The following is a 21,337-nucleotide window of genomic DNA, read 5'->3' as shown; positions in this document are numbered from 1 at the left end:
TCATGATGTGTTTCAAGGAATTTCTCTTTATTTATTAGTAATTCAATCATAGTTTCTGTTCAGTTGTTACTTGTGTTACAAATACGATTTTAATTGGATCAAAATGATTGCACCCCATTTATTTGGTTGATATGCAAGTGTGAGCTGAGCGCACGCAGTACAAGCTAGGGTTGCGTGGTACACCGGTACTAAAGAAATATTGCGATACCAAAAAATGTAAAACTGTATGATATCATCTTGTTGTTAATTTCGGCACCATATTAAAGTATGCTGCCATTAGCAAAATGTAATGTGAGAGTTTTGAGATCAAATCAAAAACTATTTGAAAATAATAATAAAAAAGTCTCAATATGGCCAAGTGTGATCATTAAATGGCAGAAGGATGTCATTTAAATAATATACAGTCACATGTGCTGCACATCACAGAATGACTGAGAGGCTCTGCTCTGCCATCTCCTTCACACACACACAATTGCAACACACACTACTACTGTTTGATTTTCATGCAGTGGGTCTAATAGTATCCATCTGCAGAGCAGTGTGTTTAGTGTAAAATCGGCTGTGAACTCTTAAATGACCTTTTTCACCGGAGATTTCAGCTCACGAGTCGCAGGCAGTTTGATATAACAAACCCTTCAGAAACAGGAAGAACTTCAAAGGTATTTCAAAATAAAAGTCCTGCTGAAATGAGAGCTTTAATTAACTGGATGCGTGAAATTGAAGACATTACGACAGAAAAATATTACTACTGTATAAAGTGTAATATTCAAAGTAGAAGCAATAATACTCAATGACAATAATATAATATTAAATGGTTATATTATTAGTATTATTATTATCATCTGTAAGCAATATCACAAAAGCTGAATACCAGTACTGAATATCAGCATGATGTGATTCAGTCATGGCAGACTTTTGCCTCAGGTAAGCAGATTGTTTTCATTAATACTGTAAAGCTCTGTTGTGCATCTTTTTTTCTTTTACCAAAAATAATTATTTATAAATTATTATATTTTAATTTGATCAAGGCTGTACAGTATGTATTTGATTGTATAAGACAATTTGATCATAACATTTAATTAAAACATTTAACATGTAATCCAGAATAATTAAAACAGAAAAGGCATAATTTTTTATCTATAAGACTTTATGCAGTTCTTTTTGACAATACTTTTCTGTGTAATTTCATCAAAAATCTGAGGGTTTTTTTATTTGTTGCCCAAGTATTGAGTTAGTATTGATACCGAGGTATAATGTTTTCGTACCAAAGCCAAAATATTGGAGCAACCCTAGTGCAAGAAGAGATGCTCGAGTGATTTGAGCGCTCTCTCTTATGTCCTTACTCTCTCAAATGGAGCAAGAATCCATAAATCACTTTTCTAGTTTCAATGAAACATCAAAACAAACCAATTCACAACAATTAATAAACTTCCCAGAGCTGTAGAAGACATTTTAGGAGTGTTCTCGGCTCACCCATCTCTGTGCGCGCTCAATAAACTCGGTGCGGCCGGCTGCTCTGCACAACGGCAGTTCTACTAAATTGTATGATGCGTGGCATCAGGGCATTTTATCAAGAACGAGTACATGAGAAAAGTATCTAACCCGATACTAGTCCTATAACAAACACATCATTCTTTTTGCGTGGTGCTTCATCCGTGGAAATCTGGAGGATTCCAAACTATTGAACACTTCCAATAGATGAAGCTGGTGGCAACTAAAGAGAACATACTAGGAGATAAATGCTCTGCGAAATGTGGCTGTCCGTGATAGCGACACCCAGTGTTCAGAATACAAATTTCATATAATTTCTCAATAGCAGGCCAAATTATGTCCTTTTTTCAAAATCTCTCACAGTCTGCATCAGAGCAGTCGGAGGCCGTAGTTTAGACACCCCTGCTCTAGAGACTCTTGTGCGTGAAAATCCCAGGAGATCAGCAGTTACAGAAATGCTCAAACCAGCCCGTCTGGCACCAACAATAATGCCATGGTTGAAATCACTGAGATCACTGTAGAGCCAAGGAGGGCGGGGCCGGGTTGGAATGAGACACACCCGGTCCCCAATCAGCCTGATGGGGCGCGCGAGGGATAAAGGCGGCCGGGGACGACAGTTCGAGAGAGAGAGAATTACAGACAGCTGTGCTGTGTTTTTAGTTGTGTGTTTTTGGTTGTGTTCTTGGTTAATAAATTATTATTTAAGTTGTTAGCCGGTTCTCGCCTCCTCCTTTCCACGAAACCCCCCTTACACTGGTGCCGAAACCCGGGAAGGAGGAGGGATTCCCGTCGCAGAGTCCACGACACTGCCGTCCACCCAGGGGAGCGCCGCTGCCGTCCGACGGGGGATGGAGTAGCCCGACTACCCGGACGCGGGGAACGGCCGCCGTCCACGAGGCGAGTGGGGACGTGACTCCCCGACCGCCTGGAGCCGCTGCCGGGGGCGGAGGAGTGCCCTGCCGTCCCCCGGGAACGCGGAGGGGTCGAGAGAAGACCGCTGTCCACGGGGGGAGGAGGGAAGTGACTCCCCGACCGCCTGGAGTGGTAGGGCCGCTGCCAGGGACGGAGGAGAGTCCCCACGGGACGCCGGGAACGCGGAGGGGCGTTCTGTCCGCTGGGGGTCGGAGGTCTGACTCAGGTCTGCCCGGGGAGGAGCGGCTGCAGTCCGCCTGAGAGGGTGGAGTAGTGATCGAGGACCACGCGACGGCGCATCAGAGAACCGGTGAGGTTTTTTTTTTCTCTCTCTCCTCTCTCTCTCTCTGCCGCTCCGTGTTGGCCTTTCCCTCGCCATTTTGTGTTGTTTTTTTTTTTCCCCTCCTGTCTCCTCCCAGGTCGAGGAAGGCGGGGAGGACCCGCCGGCAGTCGGGGCATAAGGCACGCCCCCCCACCCGGAGAGGAAGGGTGAGGGGGGACGTACGTCATGCCGGGGGCTCCCCGGCCTGAGGCAACGCCGGGAGGAGTGTAGAGCCGAGGAGGGCGGGGCCGGGTTGGAATGAGACACACCCGGTCCCCAATCAGCCTGATGGGGCGCGCGAGGGATAAAGGCGGCCGGGGACGACAGTTCGAGAGAGAGAGAATTACAGACAGCTGTGCTGTGTTTTTAGTTGTGTGTTTTTGGTTGTCTTCTTGGTTAATAAATTATTATTTAAGTTGTTAGCCGGTTCTCGCCGCCTCCTTTCCACGAAACCCCCTTACAATCACATTTTTCCCCATTCTGATGGTTGATATGAACATTAACTGAAGCTCCTGACCTATATCTGCATGATTTTATGCACCATACTGCTGCCACATGATTGGCCGATTAGATAATCGAATGAAAATGTAGGTGTACAGTTGGTTCTAATAAAGTGATCAGTGAGTGTATATTGTTAGGCCTTCATGTTTATTGTTTACATGCATAATTTGTACTATTTACAAGTATTTATTGATATGTAGAACAAATGCTAAAATGCTACTGACTCTTTAAGACTACCTGCAGTTCTTGTTGTTTTTGTTGAGTGCATATTAAAAAGAGTGAAGTCGCACGCCTTCTTCATAAGAATTAAATGTTTTTGTTTTTTTTTATTCAACAAATGACTGTAAAGAACAGAAAAGGTATTAAGAGACATTATCAATGACAAATGGATTTCATGGATCTTTGTACACACACGGAACGAGTCGAACCTAACTGAAATTCGCATATTATAAGATCGATATTGGGTTTTTAAGAATCGATAGATCATTCAAATGAATCATTTTATCCAGCCCTAATCCCTAATTTTTTTTGTCATACATTTTTTTTATAGGTTAAACAAAGCAAAATATGATTCTTTTTGTGTACCCCCTGTAGTCTATTTACGTACCTCCTGGGGTACACATTAGAGCCTGACCATTATGGGATTTTTGAGACCGATACCAATTTTAGAGAGGGAAAATTCACCGATTACTGATATGGTGGCCAATATAGTTAATTTTTAAGCTGGAATGAAAACAGACCTTTTCTATGTGGATTGTTCACCCATTTTGCACCGATATGACTATGCAAAGGTACTCAGAAGGCTGCTTTCTTAAACAAATATTTTTATCAATGAATATTTAACATTATTATTATACATTGTCAACAAATTCTAGAAATGAACACTGAGAAAATAAAGAATAAATAAAATACAATAAAAAGCTAAATAAACATCAGTACTGTTTAGTGTCAATGGCTGACCATTAAAATAAAGAATATATCAAAATAAAATAAATAGCTAAATAAACATCAGTATTACTGTTTAGTATCAGTCAAATGCTGACCATTTAAATAAAGAATAAAATAAAATAAATAGCTAAATAAACATCAGTACTGTTTAGTGTCAGTCAGATGCTGACTATATTAATTCTGCCGAGTCAAGATAAACAGATAAGCAGGGGTGTTACACCGTATTCTGCTATACGAGTTCAGGGGAAACTTTCAACTGTGGAAAACCAGACTTTTAAATATTACATTTTATAAATGCAACGACTGGAATTGTTCAGCTGAAGGGGGTACCAAACTGTGAATCCTGAACAAAACAGTTTGGTGAATACATGTTTACACATTAGCTTCCACTCAGCTGACAACAATGAAAGTAGCTGCGTGATTAGCTAGTTAGCTATAAGCTCGTTGTCACAGAGAGTAAAAGACGGACGTTGTTTATTTTATTTTCCAGCATTGTGTCTCACCAACTAGGTAATAACATAGCATGAAATCAACACTCAACATACACAATCCACCACCGCACCATTGTCTGCTGAGCTGCAAAAAGATGCTCTGATATTTACCTTTCAATCTGTTACATTACTTACTGCACTGACAAACTATAGCTGGCTAACATCAAACAGACATGAGTGACATGGTTGTCAGGGACAAGGTTAATGTTATATTAGTTATATAAAATGATGGGGTCATTTTTTATTAACTTTCCAGTATGTATTTAACAAACTAGTTAGCAATTTAATGAGAAGAGACCGTTTAACTCCGCCCTGTCTGCAGAGCCACTGTCAGTTCAGCTCTGTAAACAATGGAGACGGAGCGCACTCTGCTGGACAAACTACGTTATGACACCAATTCTAAAACATTGTTTTCTGCATTATATGTTCTGAAAGAAGTTTTCATATCGGTGCATATCAGTGAAATATATGCAGATACCAATATATCGGTGAAAGGCTAATATCGTCCGATAATATCGGCCGACCGATATATTGGTCGGGCACTAGTACACATACTCCCCAGTTGGGAATCACTGGTCTAAAGGAGTCTTTACACAGCCAAGTTAAAGGAATGTTCTGGGTTCAATACAAGTTAAGCTCAATCAACAGCATTTGTGGCCTAATGTTGATAACCACAAAAATTTGTTTCGACTCGTTCCTCCTTTTCTTAAATTAAAAAAAAAGGGTTTAAATGTTCATTTTGAACCCGTACTCTGTTACTCCTTGTACACTGAAATGGACAATTAATCAAATTAAAATCGTGACGTCCTAGTGTGATTTATTAAACCGCTAAAGGCTGCAATCTTAGTGTGGATGAGCTGCGTACTTTAAATAAATCGACCCCTCATCCACTAGAAACTCCACAGACATTGAGAATCATTCACGTTGTACAAGATGACAGAGCAGCACTAATCTACTGTGAACCACACATGTAAAATATATATTTATATAATTAAAATCACAGCATTTGCACTTTAATCTCAGCTCAGCTTTATTTATATCGCATTTAAAACAACAGAGTTGACCAAAGTGCTTCATAGTAATAAAATTGAAAAATGACCACATACACATACACCAGTAACCTAAAATACAAACACCACATTTCACAGCCTGTGTCCTACATTTCATTTGTAAGATGTGACTTAAAAGTCTTCAATGATCACACTGCGTCACGATCTGTTTATCTGGAAAACTGAAGCTTCTGGCAAAAACACGTCATAATAAAAGCACGATTCAAAATCAAATCTAGATGTCTGAAATTGAAGAAATGGAATAAAAATATATTACAACTGTATAGTAAAAATGTAATATTCAATGTAGTAGTATGTACTACATGACATGTTGAAAAGATCTATTTTCACTTGTTAAAAGTTTGAAGAATTTATTGATTAGACACCATTTTGATGATAAAATTAAAAGAAATTTTAATTATGAAACTTTATTAAAATAATTAATAAATAATTAAAAATAACTAAACTGGTGTGTTCAGTAGCACATTATCATATTAGCATATTTTTGCTGAGGTATCGAAATTGGTATCAAGAACCATGAAATTTCACTGGTATCGGTACCGACTACTGACATTTTGGTACAGTGACAACACTAGTCTGTGTAAATACACCTTAAATGCCACTTCAGATGCAGCTTCTGTGCCACCTTTGCTGTGTAAAGATAGCTTAAAATGTTCTAAATTCAGGTGCCATTAGCAGGTGTGGCAAAAAGTTAATTTCACACCCTGGGTATGACTAATGACGGAGTCAGTGTTCCTCAAATAATAAGGACTGCATAACATGGTAATATTTCGGTTGTGAACAGTGAAATCCAGATAATGTGCAAGGCAGCAGCAAAAACACACCCCCTTTCAGTTAGGAGCCTCACAGGAGACTGTAGGCAGTGCCGGCTAGTACTGCTTACTACAATAATTAGTGTGTGGTACTAAAGTCAAACAGAAGCTTGAAGTGTGACAAATTAGATTACACCATATCGAATTTCTCAATCGCCTCCATTCTGCTAAGACTGTGCAACAGGATATGTCTAGGACACATATGGGGGGGTAAGGGATAATTTTAGGGTTTTTTTCTAGCCACTACAAACATATCATGAAACAAGCTCAAGTTAAAACTACTGCATCAACTAATGTTATTGTACACAACCTTGTAGATCTAAAATCAAAAGAGATGCTGAGACTATCGCTACACATATGGGCATATGAGGTCCTCCACGCAACACACAGAAAACACAATCACTGCCATGTAACATTAGCGCGATCTGGACGTGAAAACGCTTTGAATAAGATTTTGCACTGCTGACATTTGTTTTTGCTTAAAAAATGAGGCACCTGAAAGACTTCTACATGCATCGCTCATTCACACTCCACTGAAGCCTCCTGGTGAGTGTCTAATGTGATTTGACCATGCATATAAAAGACGAGACAGATAACAGACAGAAGGGGTGGTCTCGGGCCTGAATACTAAAAGCATTAAAATGATTAGAAAATATGATTTCCCATAATTATCCATGTCAATTTAACCATTACATTGCATTTTCCTCTCTCTAGATGCAGAACAACCTTTTTTTCATACAGCAAATCCAAACCTGTGGCTTAAGCCGGCACAAACACATGTAGGCTGATATATCTACAAATATAAGTAGTAAGCCTTTGTTCACTGAAATAAAAGAACACTATCCAGTGGCCACAGTAAATACATTGATGAAGGACAAGGTTTCCTTTTCAGGACAATCATAGTCACTATGATTATGAAATAAAAATTAGATGAAAGTTAAAAACTGAGCTTAGACATGGGCTCTTGCTCATCTAGGAGTCACCACTGTTATTATGCACAGCTACAACACAACTGACATGACTCATGTGCATAATGGGGTTATCTGGGAATTCAAATACGAGTAACCTAATTGCAGGTTAGGTTGTTCCTCTTGAGAGGACTGTTAAAAGGCACAAAACACTAAATAACACGGTTTTCCGACTCCGAGTGATGTGTATGCAAGTGTGTGCCAAGTCATTTCTGTAGATGACCTTGTGCATTAAAAAATTGAAATGCAAAGTGAATCAACTTTAAAATAGCCCATACAACCTGTGCACTAGCCATATTTCAAGTCTTCTGAAGCCATGCAATAGCTTTGTGAGGAACAGCGACGAAAATTTAAGATGCGCACTAGTTTTTACATCAATGATGCACAAAGCCATTTTTCCTCACCTGACTCTTGACCAATCATAGCATACCAAGTTTGAATATGCGTAAGTGTAAATGATATTTGACAGCTATGGCAGAGGGCAAGTCCTTTTGGAGCTTGAGTGAACCTACATTTTGGAGCTACTAGTCACAATATGCCTCTGTTGAATGGAGAAGAACAGAATGAATATTATTTCAAATGTCTCCTTATGCACCATGCATGGAAGCAAGTTGTTTGGAAGAAAATTAGGGTGAGTGAATAATAGGAGAATTCTCATTTTCAACTATATATTTAAATAGCATTATCAACTGAGACTGAGGAAAAACTCATACAGATCTGAAAGTCTCTTCTTAATAAAAATGGCTAATAAATTTCTATTTATTGCCTTAATCCATATTGAAAAGAATACGAATGAAATAGAAATCTCAATTGGAGCGTACTTGGTCTAACCCTGTTTTAGCAGAAGAGAAACTGAATATATCTGGATTACAGGCTACATTAGTTAACACTAAAGACACACTGGAGAATCACTCAGAAATTCCCAGCAGCCCATCTGTGCAGTGGCTCTTATTGTTCTTATGAGAGCCAATGGCTACGCTTGATGGTGCCTGACATCTTGCAAAGATATAACTGCATTAAAAAAAAAAAATGCAGTCATTTTTTTCTCACCCTTGTGTTGTTCAAAACCTGTATGCTGCCATTTTTGTGTGTGTATAATACAAATGGAGGATTTCTGAAGAATCTTCACAAAGTTCTTTTCCATACAAAAACAGCTTATAGTGACATAAAACCCCATAAAAGTAGTTCATACGATTTGTGTGCTAAATTCTAAAGTTTTCTGAAGTTATATTGACAGCTTTGTATGGAGAACACAAGAGCCTGAAATGTTACGTTTTACACAGAAACTCTTCCACTAAACGAAGCTCTGAAATCACATTCTCTACTCACGTATTTGAACTGACGTGTTGCATTTTGTTATGACACATGTGAGAACCAATGGCATTTGCTAAAAAACTGAGTTTGCAGATTTAAACAGATTAGTGTGGACGTGGACTAAATCTGAACTGATATTCAGTGAACAACAATTTCATTTTCTATCTGCTCCTCAAACAAAGCTGTCGCTTCAGAAGCAGGGCTGCACAATTAATCATACTTTAACCATGATCACGGTATCAGCTTCTCATGGTTAATTAAGCATAACCATCTGCCCTATTCAAGAGCTAGAAAGCAGAAATTATCAGCCAGTTTAGGTAGCAAATTGTTGTTCACTTTCATTATAGGCTGTCTACGGATGATAGACCAAATCAAAAGCTCTTTCAAAGTCTATTTTTAACTCAATTGACCCTTCACACTCTCTTCAGAAGTTTGCCACTGTCCAATCACTAGCCCCTTTCACACAACCAGGTAAATTACAGGAAAATCAATGGGTGCCTTTACTGGTAAATGTACCAAATATGCTACACACATGCTTTTTTCTGTTTTGCTAGTACCATTCACACATCAGCACCAAATGCAGTTAAACACTGTGACGTCGTTTGCCGTAAATGTAGACTTCTTGAAAACATGGTGGGGTATTATTTTGTATCTGAATTCTGAACATATGCGGTCGGTAATGTTGGTGACGTTTTCACATTTTTGGCAAATGTTGACATTTATGCAGTTGCCCGAGACTCAACGACATGGTATGTGACGACTTCAAATAAGACACAGTCTTACCCGACTTCAGTAAGCACAGTAATGTTCATGTATATCGCTACAAAGAAGTCTGTGCGTTCCCGAAGGAGGCTGGTGATTTTATCGTACGTAATGGAATCGCTTACTGTTCTTCATCCACTCGGATAAAGAGAAGTGCTCTAGTTTCACTATCTGACCAATTTGCTGACATTTAGTCTTACTTCCGATTCACTGGTGTTACAGCGGAGAGTAAATTTGTCATCTCCATCAGAACATTCTCACATCAACGCGTCCTGACCTCATACGAACTAAAACCGGTTCACTTGGCTCTGTTCACAAATACCATTAATATGGAAATTTACAGGTAATTATACAACTTCTCATTAAGGGAAATTGCCAGTGCAAAATTTACCAGTATTTTCAAAAGGGTCGTGTTCACACATGACCTCTAAACTGAAAATTGCATTATATTTTCTGGAAAAGGCTGTTAGTGTGAAAGGGGCTGTTTCAATTTCGAGCATGCTCTGAATAAGTAGCTGCAGATGTTTAAGGTCGATTTATACTTCTGCATCGAACCCATGCCGTGGGCTACACATAGCTACAGCGGTAACGGCATAGCCTATGCCGTAGCCTGATGTGCACCTCTTCAACAATGTAACTGTGCGTCGTGTCGACGGGGACCCCAAAAGCTGTGATTGGTGCACTTTGTAAATAGAGACCGCCCACCAGGATTACAACGATATCTGAGGTAGCATCGCATTTAACCTAGATTCTTTTTATATCTATGCTTTATGTCACATTGTATTTGGACTCGGGACCATTAAAGCAATTGTCTCAATCAGGAGCATCTACTGTTTTTTAATTCTGTTTGTGTTTCATGAAGTTACAAGAGAAACGCGACAAAAAATATCTGTTTACAGCTTAAACTCGAAAAGCCTTTTTTCTCATGGCTTTCACTTGATATAAATTTGATATGTGAGTGAAATAACTTGTGTTGTATTCTACTCACAAACTTTCCTATCTGCACAATGATTTGACTGTATGTTTGACAGAATTGTGCATAGTAAATAATCATTTCATAAGTTATGGAAATGGAACGCTTCTAATTTGTCAGCAAATTAAAAAGCACCTGATAAGAGTTGGTTATATTACCTATATGCATTGTAAAGTCTTTAAAAAGACACCTATTTAGTGTTTACCAAGTGAGGTATAGTTATTAATTTGATGATTTCTTTTTTAGCACGGAATGTCAAAATTATGCCAAAATATTTATTTATTAAGCGACTAAAGAGCAAGCATTAATATTTCTCATTTATTTGCTCCCTGTAATTCAATACAATAAATAATTTGTACCTAAATTTCAACATGTTCACATACTTTGAACTGGTTTTTTATGCTTCAATAATTTAATACATATTTTTGAATCAACAAATTACATTGCCTTTTTGCTTATTTACGAATGTATACTTAGCATTTTGGCTGTGTAGTCGCAAAACGGTGCAGAAACCACACAGAACTATAAATGCAAACCAACGCATTGGCCACTACACAGAGCCTACGCCATAGTTTCAACCCATAAGTATGAATCAGCCTTTAGAAGTGTTTTATGTCTCGTGCAGTGCATTCAGAAAGTATTCAGACTGCTGTTGCTGCCTTATGATAAAATGCTTTAAATTATTTTATTTCCACATCAATCTACACCCCATACCCCATAATGACAAAGCAAAAACAGATTTTTGATAACTTTGCAAATGTATTAAAAAAGAAAAAACTGAAATATCACATTGACATAAGTATTCAGACCCTTAACTCAGTACTTCGTTAAAGCACCTTTGGCAGCGATTACAGCCTCAAGTTTTTTTGGGTATGATGCGACAATCTTTGCATGCCTGGATTTGGGGATTTTCTGCCATTCTTCACTGCAGATCCTCTTATGCTCTGTCAGGTTGGATGGGAACCATTGGTGGACAGCCATTTTCAGGTCTCTTCAGAGATGTTCGATTGGGTTCAAGTCCAGGCTCTGGCTGGGCCACTCAAGGACATTCACACTTGTGTTGTCTTGGCTGTGTGCTTAGGGTCATTGTCCTGTTGGAAGGTGAACCTTCGGCCCAGTCTGAGGTTCTGAGTGCTCTAGACCAGGTTTTCATTAAGGGTATCTCTGTATTTTGCTGCATTCAGCTTTCCTTTAACCCTGACCAGTCCTCCAGTCCCTGCCGCTGAAAAACACCCCACAGCATGATGCAACCACCACCATGTTTCACTGTTGGGATAGTATTGCGCAGGTGATGAGTGGTGCCTAGTTTCCTCCAGACATGATGCTTGGAATTGAGGCCAAACAGTTCAATCTTCCTTTCATCAGACCAGAGAACTTGTTTCTCACAATCTTTAGTCCTTTAGGTGCTTTTTTGCAAATTCCAAGCGGGCTTTCATGTGTCTTGCTCTGATAGCCCAGATCGGTGGAGTGTTGCAGTGATGGTTGTGCTTCTGCAAGTTTCTCCCATCTCCACACATGAGCTCTGGAGCTCAACCAGAGTGACCATCGGGTTCTTGGTCACCTCTCTTACCAAGGCCCTTCTTCCCCGATTGCTCAGTTTGGCCATGCGGCCAGCTCTAGGAAGAGTCCTGGTTGTTCCAATCTTCTTCCATTTAAGAATTATGGAGGCCACTGTGCTCTTGGGAACCTTTGATGCAGCCAAATTTTTTTTGTACCCTTCCCCAGATCAGTGCCTCGACACAATCCTGTCTGAGCTCTGCAGGCAGTTCAACTGATCTCATGGCTTTGTTTTAGCTCTGATATGCATTTACAGCTGTGAGACCTTATAAAGATAGATGTGTGCCTTTCCAAATCATGTACAATCAGTTGAATTTGCCACAGGTGGACTTCAAATCAACGTGTAGAAACATCTTAAAGATGATCCAGAGAAATGGGATGCACCTGAGCTAAATTTTAAGTGTCATATCAAAGGGACTGAATCCTTGTCAATGAGATATTTCAGTTTTTTCTGAAAAGTTATCAAAAATCTGTTTTTTGCTTTGTCATTATGGGTTATGGAGTGTAGATTGATGTGAAAAAAAATTATAATTAAAAGCATTTTAGCATAAGGCTGCAACATAACACAATGTGTAAAAAAATGAAGGGGTCTGAATACTTTCTGAATGCACTTTGTGTGCGTCGCTCTTATCTGTAGTGTGTTACACATACTCTGAACACACACAAGGTTAAAGATACGGTGTTTCAGCGGTCTCAGAGCGGTTCTGAATTCAATTTCGTACTCTGATTATGCGAGTTTTGTACAGAACAGCTGTGCTGTGAGTTTGGTTCATGTGCATTGATAAACGTACGCTGACTGCGTTATATTTAAACCACTCCAGATTTACTTCAGTTGCACATTCACATAATTACAAATATGTTTGGCTATTACAAGTTTCTAAACATATCTAAAGTACCCCATGGCACCGTGGTTTTATGGAGTGTGGAGGAGATGAGAGCATTTCAACATGTATGGAAGGAGCAACAAAGCTGTTGTCAACAGAAACAACAACACCGTCTTCCTTCAGTTTTCCACCAAAAGCAAAGGCTTGAGACTGTATATCATTGTTGCATGCTGAGTAATTACAGAAATATATTACTATTGTAAATTGGAATATAATAATAATAACAACAATTTAGTTTCTGTTAAAGAGAACTCCAGTGCAAACATCCTACAGAGTAACTCTTTCTATTGGCAGTAAAGCATGGGCAAAACATGACTTAATTTTGGTCGAAAGGAATCATTTACTAGTTTGTAGTTTTAACACCTTCAACATGAGAGCTGCCGTTAAATTTATTTTTTTTATATCTAAGCAGTGGCAATAAAAAAAAGTGTTCTCAAATGACAGAATAATCGTGATAAAAATTTTGAGCAAAATAATCATGATTATAATTTTCACCATTATGGTGCAGCCCTTTTCAGAAGACTTGGAATATACTTCACGTCGTCATATGGATTAATTTTATGATGCTTTTATGGTGTTTTTTTGGTGCTTGACAGCCGTCCACAGTATCGTTGTATGGAAATAAGCTGCATAAAGACTCAAAATTGTGTTCGACAGAAAAAGCAAAAAAAAAAAAAAGAAACCCCAGAAAAACAGCATACAGGTTTGGTTAAACATGATGGAGAGAAAATTTAAATTTTCTTTGTGTGTGAACTTTTCTTTTAATATCGTTCAAAATTAGTCTGCACGTGGTCATTACAGATGTATGCCTCAACAACACGGAACAAGACGAGGAACTCTGAAGGAAACTCGATCAAATTCGACTTAATATTTTTACAAATAATTATTTTTCTGTACATTAAACTCTGTAAGCATCGTCTGAACAAGAACAGACACGAATACCTCTATTTTACATCCACTGACAGATAACAACAAAAGCTCAAAGGGGCTGCACCCGCTAACAGAGAGGCAGTTGACGGCCAACTGCCCTCAAACTCGCAGTCTGTTTTTATAGCCGTAAATGTGATGACGTTGTAATCATTTAGCTCGCGCGCTGTGTACTGCACGCGACAAGCAGCCCGTGGACAATATGAACTTTAAATTGACACGTGCTCTTCAATGAACTATCAACTTAGTCCTAATGACATGTGTCCCGCCGTGCCATGAAAAACACTCGGTGTTGTGTTCAGCATATTTTCTAAAAGGTCGTCACAGCGGTTTCAGAGACCCCAGTTAAGCTCTGTGATTGGAAAAAATGATAAACCCACATTTAATACCCGTTCCTAGTACAAGCCCTTTTCCTTGGAACGGATTTGGCTCCATAAACTTGACACGATAACAAACATGTGATGCGTTATGAGCACTATTGCAAATTATTAACTCACCGTTATCTATTTAGGACATAATTTCGCAGTGAAAATAACCATTTTCTCCTTCAGTTGCATTTAACGGGCCTCTCCGGTGGCAACACAGCATCCGCGGCTTGGCATGATGTGCAACCCGGCTGCGAGCGCACCGCACTGCCTTCCCAAACGCCCGTGTGCAAGTTTCTCCAGCTCTAGGGACTTCTGACTTGAGCTCACATGCTAAAATAGTTTCTAAAGTAACACCTTTGCAATATGCAGTACATAAAATCCAATGTAAAGATACATTTAGGACATTAATAAACGAGTAGCCGACCATCAACCATGTCGCTACTGACTAACTGAACAAAACAAATGCGTGTCTGCAGGGTTTTAGTAGCTCACCTGCTAACTACTGCATTCCAGGGATGCGCAAAAGCGCAGACACTTTCATTTAGCGCCAAAACAATAAGAACATGCTACTTGTTTTTATGAACATGCAACAGTACGAGCTTAACGGTTTCTTTTCCACAACTCACCCACTAGTTAGCATCTTGGCTAAGAGCGCTCGTGAGTTCTTCACTAATAAGTAGAGTAGACACGCTTTAGCGTGCTAATGCTAATGAATTTGGCGCACCCCTTTTAGCACTTGTTAATGAATGGGAAATCTGTTATATGTCCGTGTCACCACACGAAATCAGCATAAGAAGTGATTAGAAGACTTTTGAATACAAAAAGGGCCCAAATGTTGAAGCTAACATGCTAACGTGTAACAGTGCAGAGGAGCGGGGGGCAACGTGCACATACACAACTGATCAGCCGCAACAACTTTGCCCATCAAATCCGCTTGAACTGCTACATTCGGAGCGGTTCGTGAGCTGGAGTATGCTGTAACTTCGTGATAAAGTCAGGGAAATGGACTTGAGTGCCGGATAATTCAATCGAAAAGGGTTTATGAAGCTACAGAATTACACTTACCTCACTTCCGCAAATCCTTTGCTGCACATTCGGCAGCCGCCATGTTTTTTCTCTCTGTGCGCTGCTGCTGCTGAATGTGATCCCACAATCCCGCTTCCACTGCTCTACTGTACAGGACAGCAGCCGCGGCCCATCCGCTCGCTTTCATAATGACCGGCTCTCAGGAGCACCACTTTCAGCACTGATCATTCCAGCCTAATGATGCTCTGAACATTGTACTGAAGAATACACTGTTATATGCCATACATTTTTGTCCAAATGATGAAACACTAGCTAGATTGGTCTCAGTAAAGACAAGTGCTTTATTCATTAACCTCAGTTCAGGGTCATAAGAATGACTTGGCCTGTAAGACAGTGACATCAGTGCTACCATATAGTTCAAGCATCTTCAACAAATATGGGTGTCAAGAACATGCCCTGGTTGTTTGGTTCCCTATTAAATTAAGCCTATTTTAAGTTTCCATTGTAATATTATGCACTGTGACATTTTCATGACAGTTAAAGAAATTGGTTGATTACCACAAAAATAATTTCACTTACAATGGAAGTGAATGGGGCCAATTTAAAACTCATGTATAATGAGCTGTAAAGTTGTTTAAATGGTCATTTTTACAGTCATTTTAGGGTTTGTTGACATTACATTGTCATGGCAACAATGTTGTAAAATTGTCTATAACTTTACACAGAAAAGGTTTGCAATTGATTTTATCACACTAAACTCATGTTTACACACATATTGTTTATGTCTTGTGGTTATACTGTTGAAACAGTGAGTATTTTAATGTTTACGGATTGGCCCCCATTCACTTCCATTGTAAGTGCCTCACTGGAACCCAGATTTTTGCTTTTTTATTTTTTTTTTAAGAAAAAGATGGATGAGTTGAAATAATTTTTTTGTGGTAATCAACATTATGCCACAAATTCTGTCGATTTAGCTTAACTTGTATTGAACCCAGAATATTCCTTTAAGCAAAAAAGACAACTTAAATTGTAATATTTACTGTATATTACATCAAAGTATTTGTTCCTATGCCTTTATTCATATTGAAATAAAATCAATTAACTTGTTCATAACTGTACTTTGTAAAAAATAAAATACAGTATTATAAAATCTAATGGGAATCATTATTGAGAATAATGAGAATTAGAGGTAGACCGATGGATTTTGCCGGTACCAGTAACTAAGGTCATAGGAAAAGGCAGATAAATGATTAATCGTCCGATAGTTTTTAAATCGGTTTATAGAATGTTTAAAACATTTCTTAGTCTTTCCTTACTATGACAGGCAAAGACATAGACATTACAAGATGCACCAAAATTAATTAAATCCCAGATGCAGTTAACTGTTCAACCAAACTCCCAATAATAATCTGAAAAAATTAAGATTTGGTCCATAATGAAAGACTTTAAACTATAAACAAGCCTGAAACACACTAGGGACTCTTATTTTGAAATAACGGCGTCTTGGCTCTGTCACAGTGCTCAGTAGTAAGATATAATTATAGAGCGTTCAATTTAGAACACATAATTTGTTATTTATATCAAAATACTGAGGATAAAAATTTAGATGAATATTGTCAATGATGAGGAATTCCTATGAGGTGTCAGTGATTGACTCTAAAGGCTGCTGTTATATTGTAGAACCAAACCGTTCAGAGGAACGTGGATGAATAATATAAGAAAAAACTATTGGCATAGATTTTAGCCGATAGCCGGTTTTGTTTTAGTTTAAAAAAAAAAGCAACTATCGGCACCGATTAAACTGATATATCGGTCTACCTCTAATAACAAAAAGGAAAAAAATACCAACAGTTCTACAGTGACTTCAAAGACTTAGCATACAAAAATGAAAACTTCTAAAGTTTCAGATAGAAGAATGATATCACATACATATCCACAGCATAAGTTTTGGGTTTAATATTAGCCACGCAGATACAGCTTTCATCTTTGCATACAATTAATTTAAAAATGACATCAAATTCCTCTATACATTAAATAATGCACTGAATGTACACATGTGAGGCTGCAGGATTTAATTGCTCCAATGTTTTTCTATTACATAACATTTTTAAACAAGACAGCCATTGATCTGTTGAAATGTGCACCTAACTGTTTGCATCTACATGCAACCGTGTGGCATCACTATGAAATACAAATAAAAATGAGGAATAGATTTTCTTGCCAGCATAATGTGCCAAATCACTCCTATTAGCGTGCATTAGCTTGCCAAATCATTTTCTAACAAAGAAAACATCTATGAATGCTGGAACAATCATACCCTGTGGAATAAATAACATTTAGTGTAGGAACGTGTGTTCTTTAAGTACTAGTACATTCAAATACATATCGAACATCAGAGCTGAGGCATGCACGTTTTGACTACAGTACTGTGCATAACAAAAGAAAATGTTCTTTCCTGAGACTACGTAGCATTTCGTATCCCTTCATACCCCGTACATGAAGATTTTATCTACTAAGACAACATATTCGTAAATGTTCTTAAATTAGGCAGTACCTCCTTGATATCTACGGATAGATGCAGTGGAATCCTTCACCAGTTTCATTTTACACAAATCATGGACTATTTGGTTTGGGAAAGGCAGAATATGTTGGGAACGCAGTCACACCTAAAAATCAAATGCAATGTGAACTGTGAAATTTGCCTTGGGTCTAATTGGTTACTAGTGCCAATAGGATAGGGTATGCACAATATATACAAATACGAGACATACTGAAGGAGGTTTAATCCACCTGTCTGCTATAAAGAACAGTCATTAAGGAGGAAAAAAAGTGTGGGAAAGGGTTGTGTGTGTGCTGAGGTGAAGCTGTAAGGTCCTTTGCCTGACTGCTTTAAAACTAAGTGTTTTTCAGTCCCAATTCAGAACATCTACAAAGAGCGTGTCTCTACTTCAATCTTCTCCTCCGCTTGGGAGTTCTCTGCTTCCTGATGGCTGACGCTGGGCCGCACGGTCACCACCGGCCCTCCTCCGTGGATGGAATGGAGGAAGTTCCAGGTCTCCTCAGATATCTGCCCTGAATCGGCACCTGTAAGGCCGAAAGAGAAACAAAAGGGATGTTTTTTTTTTTAAATCAAAAGTTTATCATTGGTACTTGACAGAAATAAAGCAAGCACACTCTTTAAGGTCAAAAAGAACTTCAAAATAAACCTTATTTTAACACATTTTCTTGGTCTTACTAGCTGGGTTTCCATCAACATGTTTAGCATTTTTAATGCACATTTCTAAAATTCAACTAAAGAAAATGCAAAACACTGGCACGTTTCCATAAACTATAAATGCACATTATCTTGAGGGAGCCCAACTTTTTGTCATGGAGCAGCTGAACTAACTCTTTGCTTCGGGGAGTTTTATTTTCTGTAATATAGCACTTGTACATTATGTTATTAAATGCTGCCAGGAAACGTTGAAGAATAAGTGCAATAACTCCTATAATGAAGGCTAGAATGACTATTCCCATTCGCCGACAGTCTCCATATACCTGGGAGCCCTCGCGCTCAAAACAGTTCTGGTGGATTGTGAGGACCCACTTTAATGACGATCTATGGGTGAAGCACTTTTGACTAATCATGGCTATGTTTGAAGAATTGTGTGCCATGGTCGGACTTTTCGTTGAGCCAGTCAAGCTCTCGCACACCTATACCATCTGACGAGCACACTGCCGTCGCGCTTTACAAATGGTCATGACACGTCATTGTTCATGCGCGTAAGCCTTTTCCATCACTTTAATGCGCATTTAACTAATGCAAAATTCTTGAAAATCCACCTCCTCCTAGCGCATTACATTTTATGCAAAATTTGAGAGTTTATTCGCATATCAAGCGTTTCCATTCAGGATTTCTTATGTACATTTTCAAAATGCGCATAAAAATAGTTGAATGGAAACGCAGCTATTGTTAATGATTTACAAGTGCACGTTACTCAAAGGACATTTTTCAAACCTTTCAACCATGTCATATAGAAAACCACTTTTCACAATCCAATCAATTCCCAATGGATAAAAATAAGCCCTGCCCTACATTTATTTTGTTGTTGACCATCCTGTTTCACACAGAAATAAATCACATTACAAAAGTAAAAAGGGTTCCGAACACTAATGTATGTAATGAGTTTCCTAACTGTAAACATTACCTGGCTTTAATGTGATGTGTCCATTTTTATTTACAGCAATCTTGGAGTTATCAATTTGCCCTGGTGGGTCTGAAAGACACAAGACCATTCATCATCAGAACACACCAAATATCTTAACTAAAAGCAACCAAAACAAAGTTATGAAATGCTTTAAGAACTCATTCACCAGTAACAGCAGAACAATGCCTGATATTTAATTTCAAACCTTCAGACACTAAAAATATTAGCAGCAGGGATGGGATATGACTTACCAAGGTCCTTGCCTTTGACAAAGCCCTCCCATTCCCGGAACCACTGCATGCTGATACAGTATATCACCACAGGTGACTCTTCCTCCTGAAATGCCTTATTGAGCTTTATGAAGGACAGAAAAGAGACAAAGATCGCATAAAAAAATATACCATTACAGAAACTGAAAACTAAGCATTTTCTCATAAAATATCTTCCCGCCCCACTGCAGCTAGGACAATAAAAGTTTAAACTAAAACAGAAGCTCTGTTCCAAAACCAAGTGAGCTACCTTGCTGTCTACTGCTTAATGGAAATACAGCTAGTTTGAAATGCTCTACATAGGCTGCACTCATCGTGTCTCACAGTTAACCAGTTGATTCCAAGAGTTTGACACTACCATGTTGTTAAGCTAACAATGCAATACTCAGTAAGAGTATGTGGACATTCCATTATAATTAATGGGTTTGGCTATTCCAGTAATTCCAGTAACTGAAAACAACTTTTAATGTTACACCACACAATGACAGTGTAGAGAATTGTGTGCTTCCAGTAGAGGTCTGCAACCCGACTAGGGCCCGATGGGACCCGACAAACCACCAGGTTTCGGACCAAGTTTGGATCAGTTTTTCCAAGTATGACTTCGGGTTTGGGTTTGTTGTGTTTAAGTGATTGAGAGTGCACACAAACTGTTTCTAAGAATGTTCTCGCAGACAGACGCCACACTCATGCTATATAAAGTGGCTTATAATCAGATTTACATTCACGGCTTTGTAGTTTAATTCATTCTTTTCATCTGTTTAATCATGTTTCGTTTCCTCTTTAACTGTCTAGCAATTTATAATTTGCTTAAATGCTGTAGAAAATAGACACCTCAAAACAAATGCACATTTAATAATTTTATGTTATGACAAAATCACTCAGACCACAAAAAGATGGATTGTGGGCCAGATGCTGGCTGCCTGTTGAGTACCATGGTTATAAAGAGAGCAAGCGATTTCAATTTTAGGTTTGGGCTTAACATCTAACGGTCCGGGTCGGGTCACACGTTCTCGGTATGGGTTGAGTACCAGCTTCATTTTAAGGCCTATGTAGACCTCTAGCTTTCAACTTTGGCAACAGTTTGGGGAAGGCCTTCTCTGTTGCAGCATGACAATGCGCGTTCAGCAAGCGAGGGCCATAAATATTGTGTATATAAATATATACAGTAAGTATTTGGTAAAACCATCAATTTTTTATAACTATGTTTTAGCGCTACTTTTAGGTATTGAATTGAATGCAACATAAGTATATTTATAATCAAATTTACATCCTAGAATCTTATGTTAGGTTTTTTTGGTACAATAATTAATTCTGATTTGTCAGAATTTAGTAGATTAAAAATTACTATTAGAAATTACTAGTCATCCAGTCTTTAATGTCATCAGTACACTCTGCTAACTTAAAGAATTGGGAAATTTCATCTAGTCTGGAGGAAATACAAAGTGTATTACCATCTGCATAACAATGACAAAACAATTCCATGTTTCCTGATCATTTTTCCTAGCGGAAGCATGCATAACAGGAACAGCAGAGGACCTAATACAGAGCCTTGTGG

The 21,337-nt window shown here is 38.6% G+C and overlaps 2 protein-coding genes across 7 annotated transcripts in view; both read right to left on the bottom strand.

The window, feature by feature from the left end:
• LOC127441991 (ZZ-type zinc finger-containing protein 3-like) overlaps positions 1-15,608 on the bottom strand; it is a 55,462-nt gene extending 39,854 nt beyond the window's left edge. For 2 of the 5 annotated variants that reach the window (XR_007897422.1, XM_051699617.1), the window contains exon 1: positions 15,366-15,608. The gene's annotated coding sequence lies outside the window, so the exon portion shown is untranslated. Of the gene's footprint in view, positions 1-14,429; positions 14,659-14,792; positions 14,898-15,365 lie in introns of those variants that run through there. The other 3 variants (XM_051699614.1, XM_051699616.1, XM_051699615.1) reach the window with 3 other exon arrangements.
• Positions 15,609-17,260: 1,652 nt separating this feature from the next.
• LOC127441990 (ubiquitin carboxyl-terminal hydrolase 33) overlaps positions 17,261-21,337 on the bottom strand; it is a 50,337-nt gene continuing 46,260 nt past the window's right edge. For both annotated transcript variants that reach the window (XM_051699612.1, XM_051699613.1), the window contains exons 22-24: positions 19,765-19,867; positions 19,514-19,582; positions 17,261-18,410 (exon numbers count right to left, since the gene is read on the bottom strand). In XM_051699612.1, coding sequence (XP_051555572.1) covers positions 18,253-18,410; positions 19,514-19,582; positions 19,765-19,867 — 330 coding nt within the window. In that variant the 3' untranslated portion in view covers positions 17,261-18,252. The remainder of the gene's footprint in view (positions 18,411-19,513; positions 19,583-19,764; positions 19,868-21,337) is intronic.

Source organism: Myxocyprinus asiaticus, chromosome 6, assembly GCF_019703515.2.
Source record: "Myxocyprinus asiaticus isolate MX2 ecotype Aquarium Trade chromosome 6, UBuf_Myxa_2, whole genome shotgun sequence".
Classification (NCBI taxonomy): domain Eukaryota; kingdom Metazoa; phylum Chordata; class Actinopteri; order Cypriniformes; family Catostomidae; genus Myxocyprinus; species Myxocyprinus asiaticus.
The sequence above is the reverse complement of the archived record's forward strand: the minus strand, read 5'-3'. Positions and strand labels throughout refer to the sequence as shown.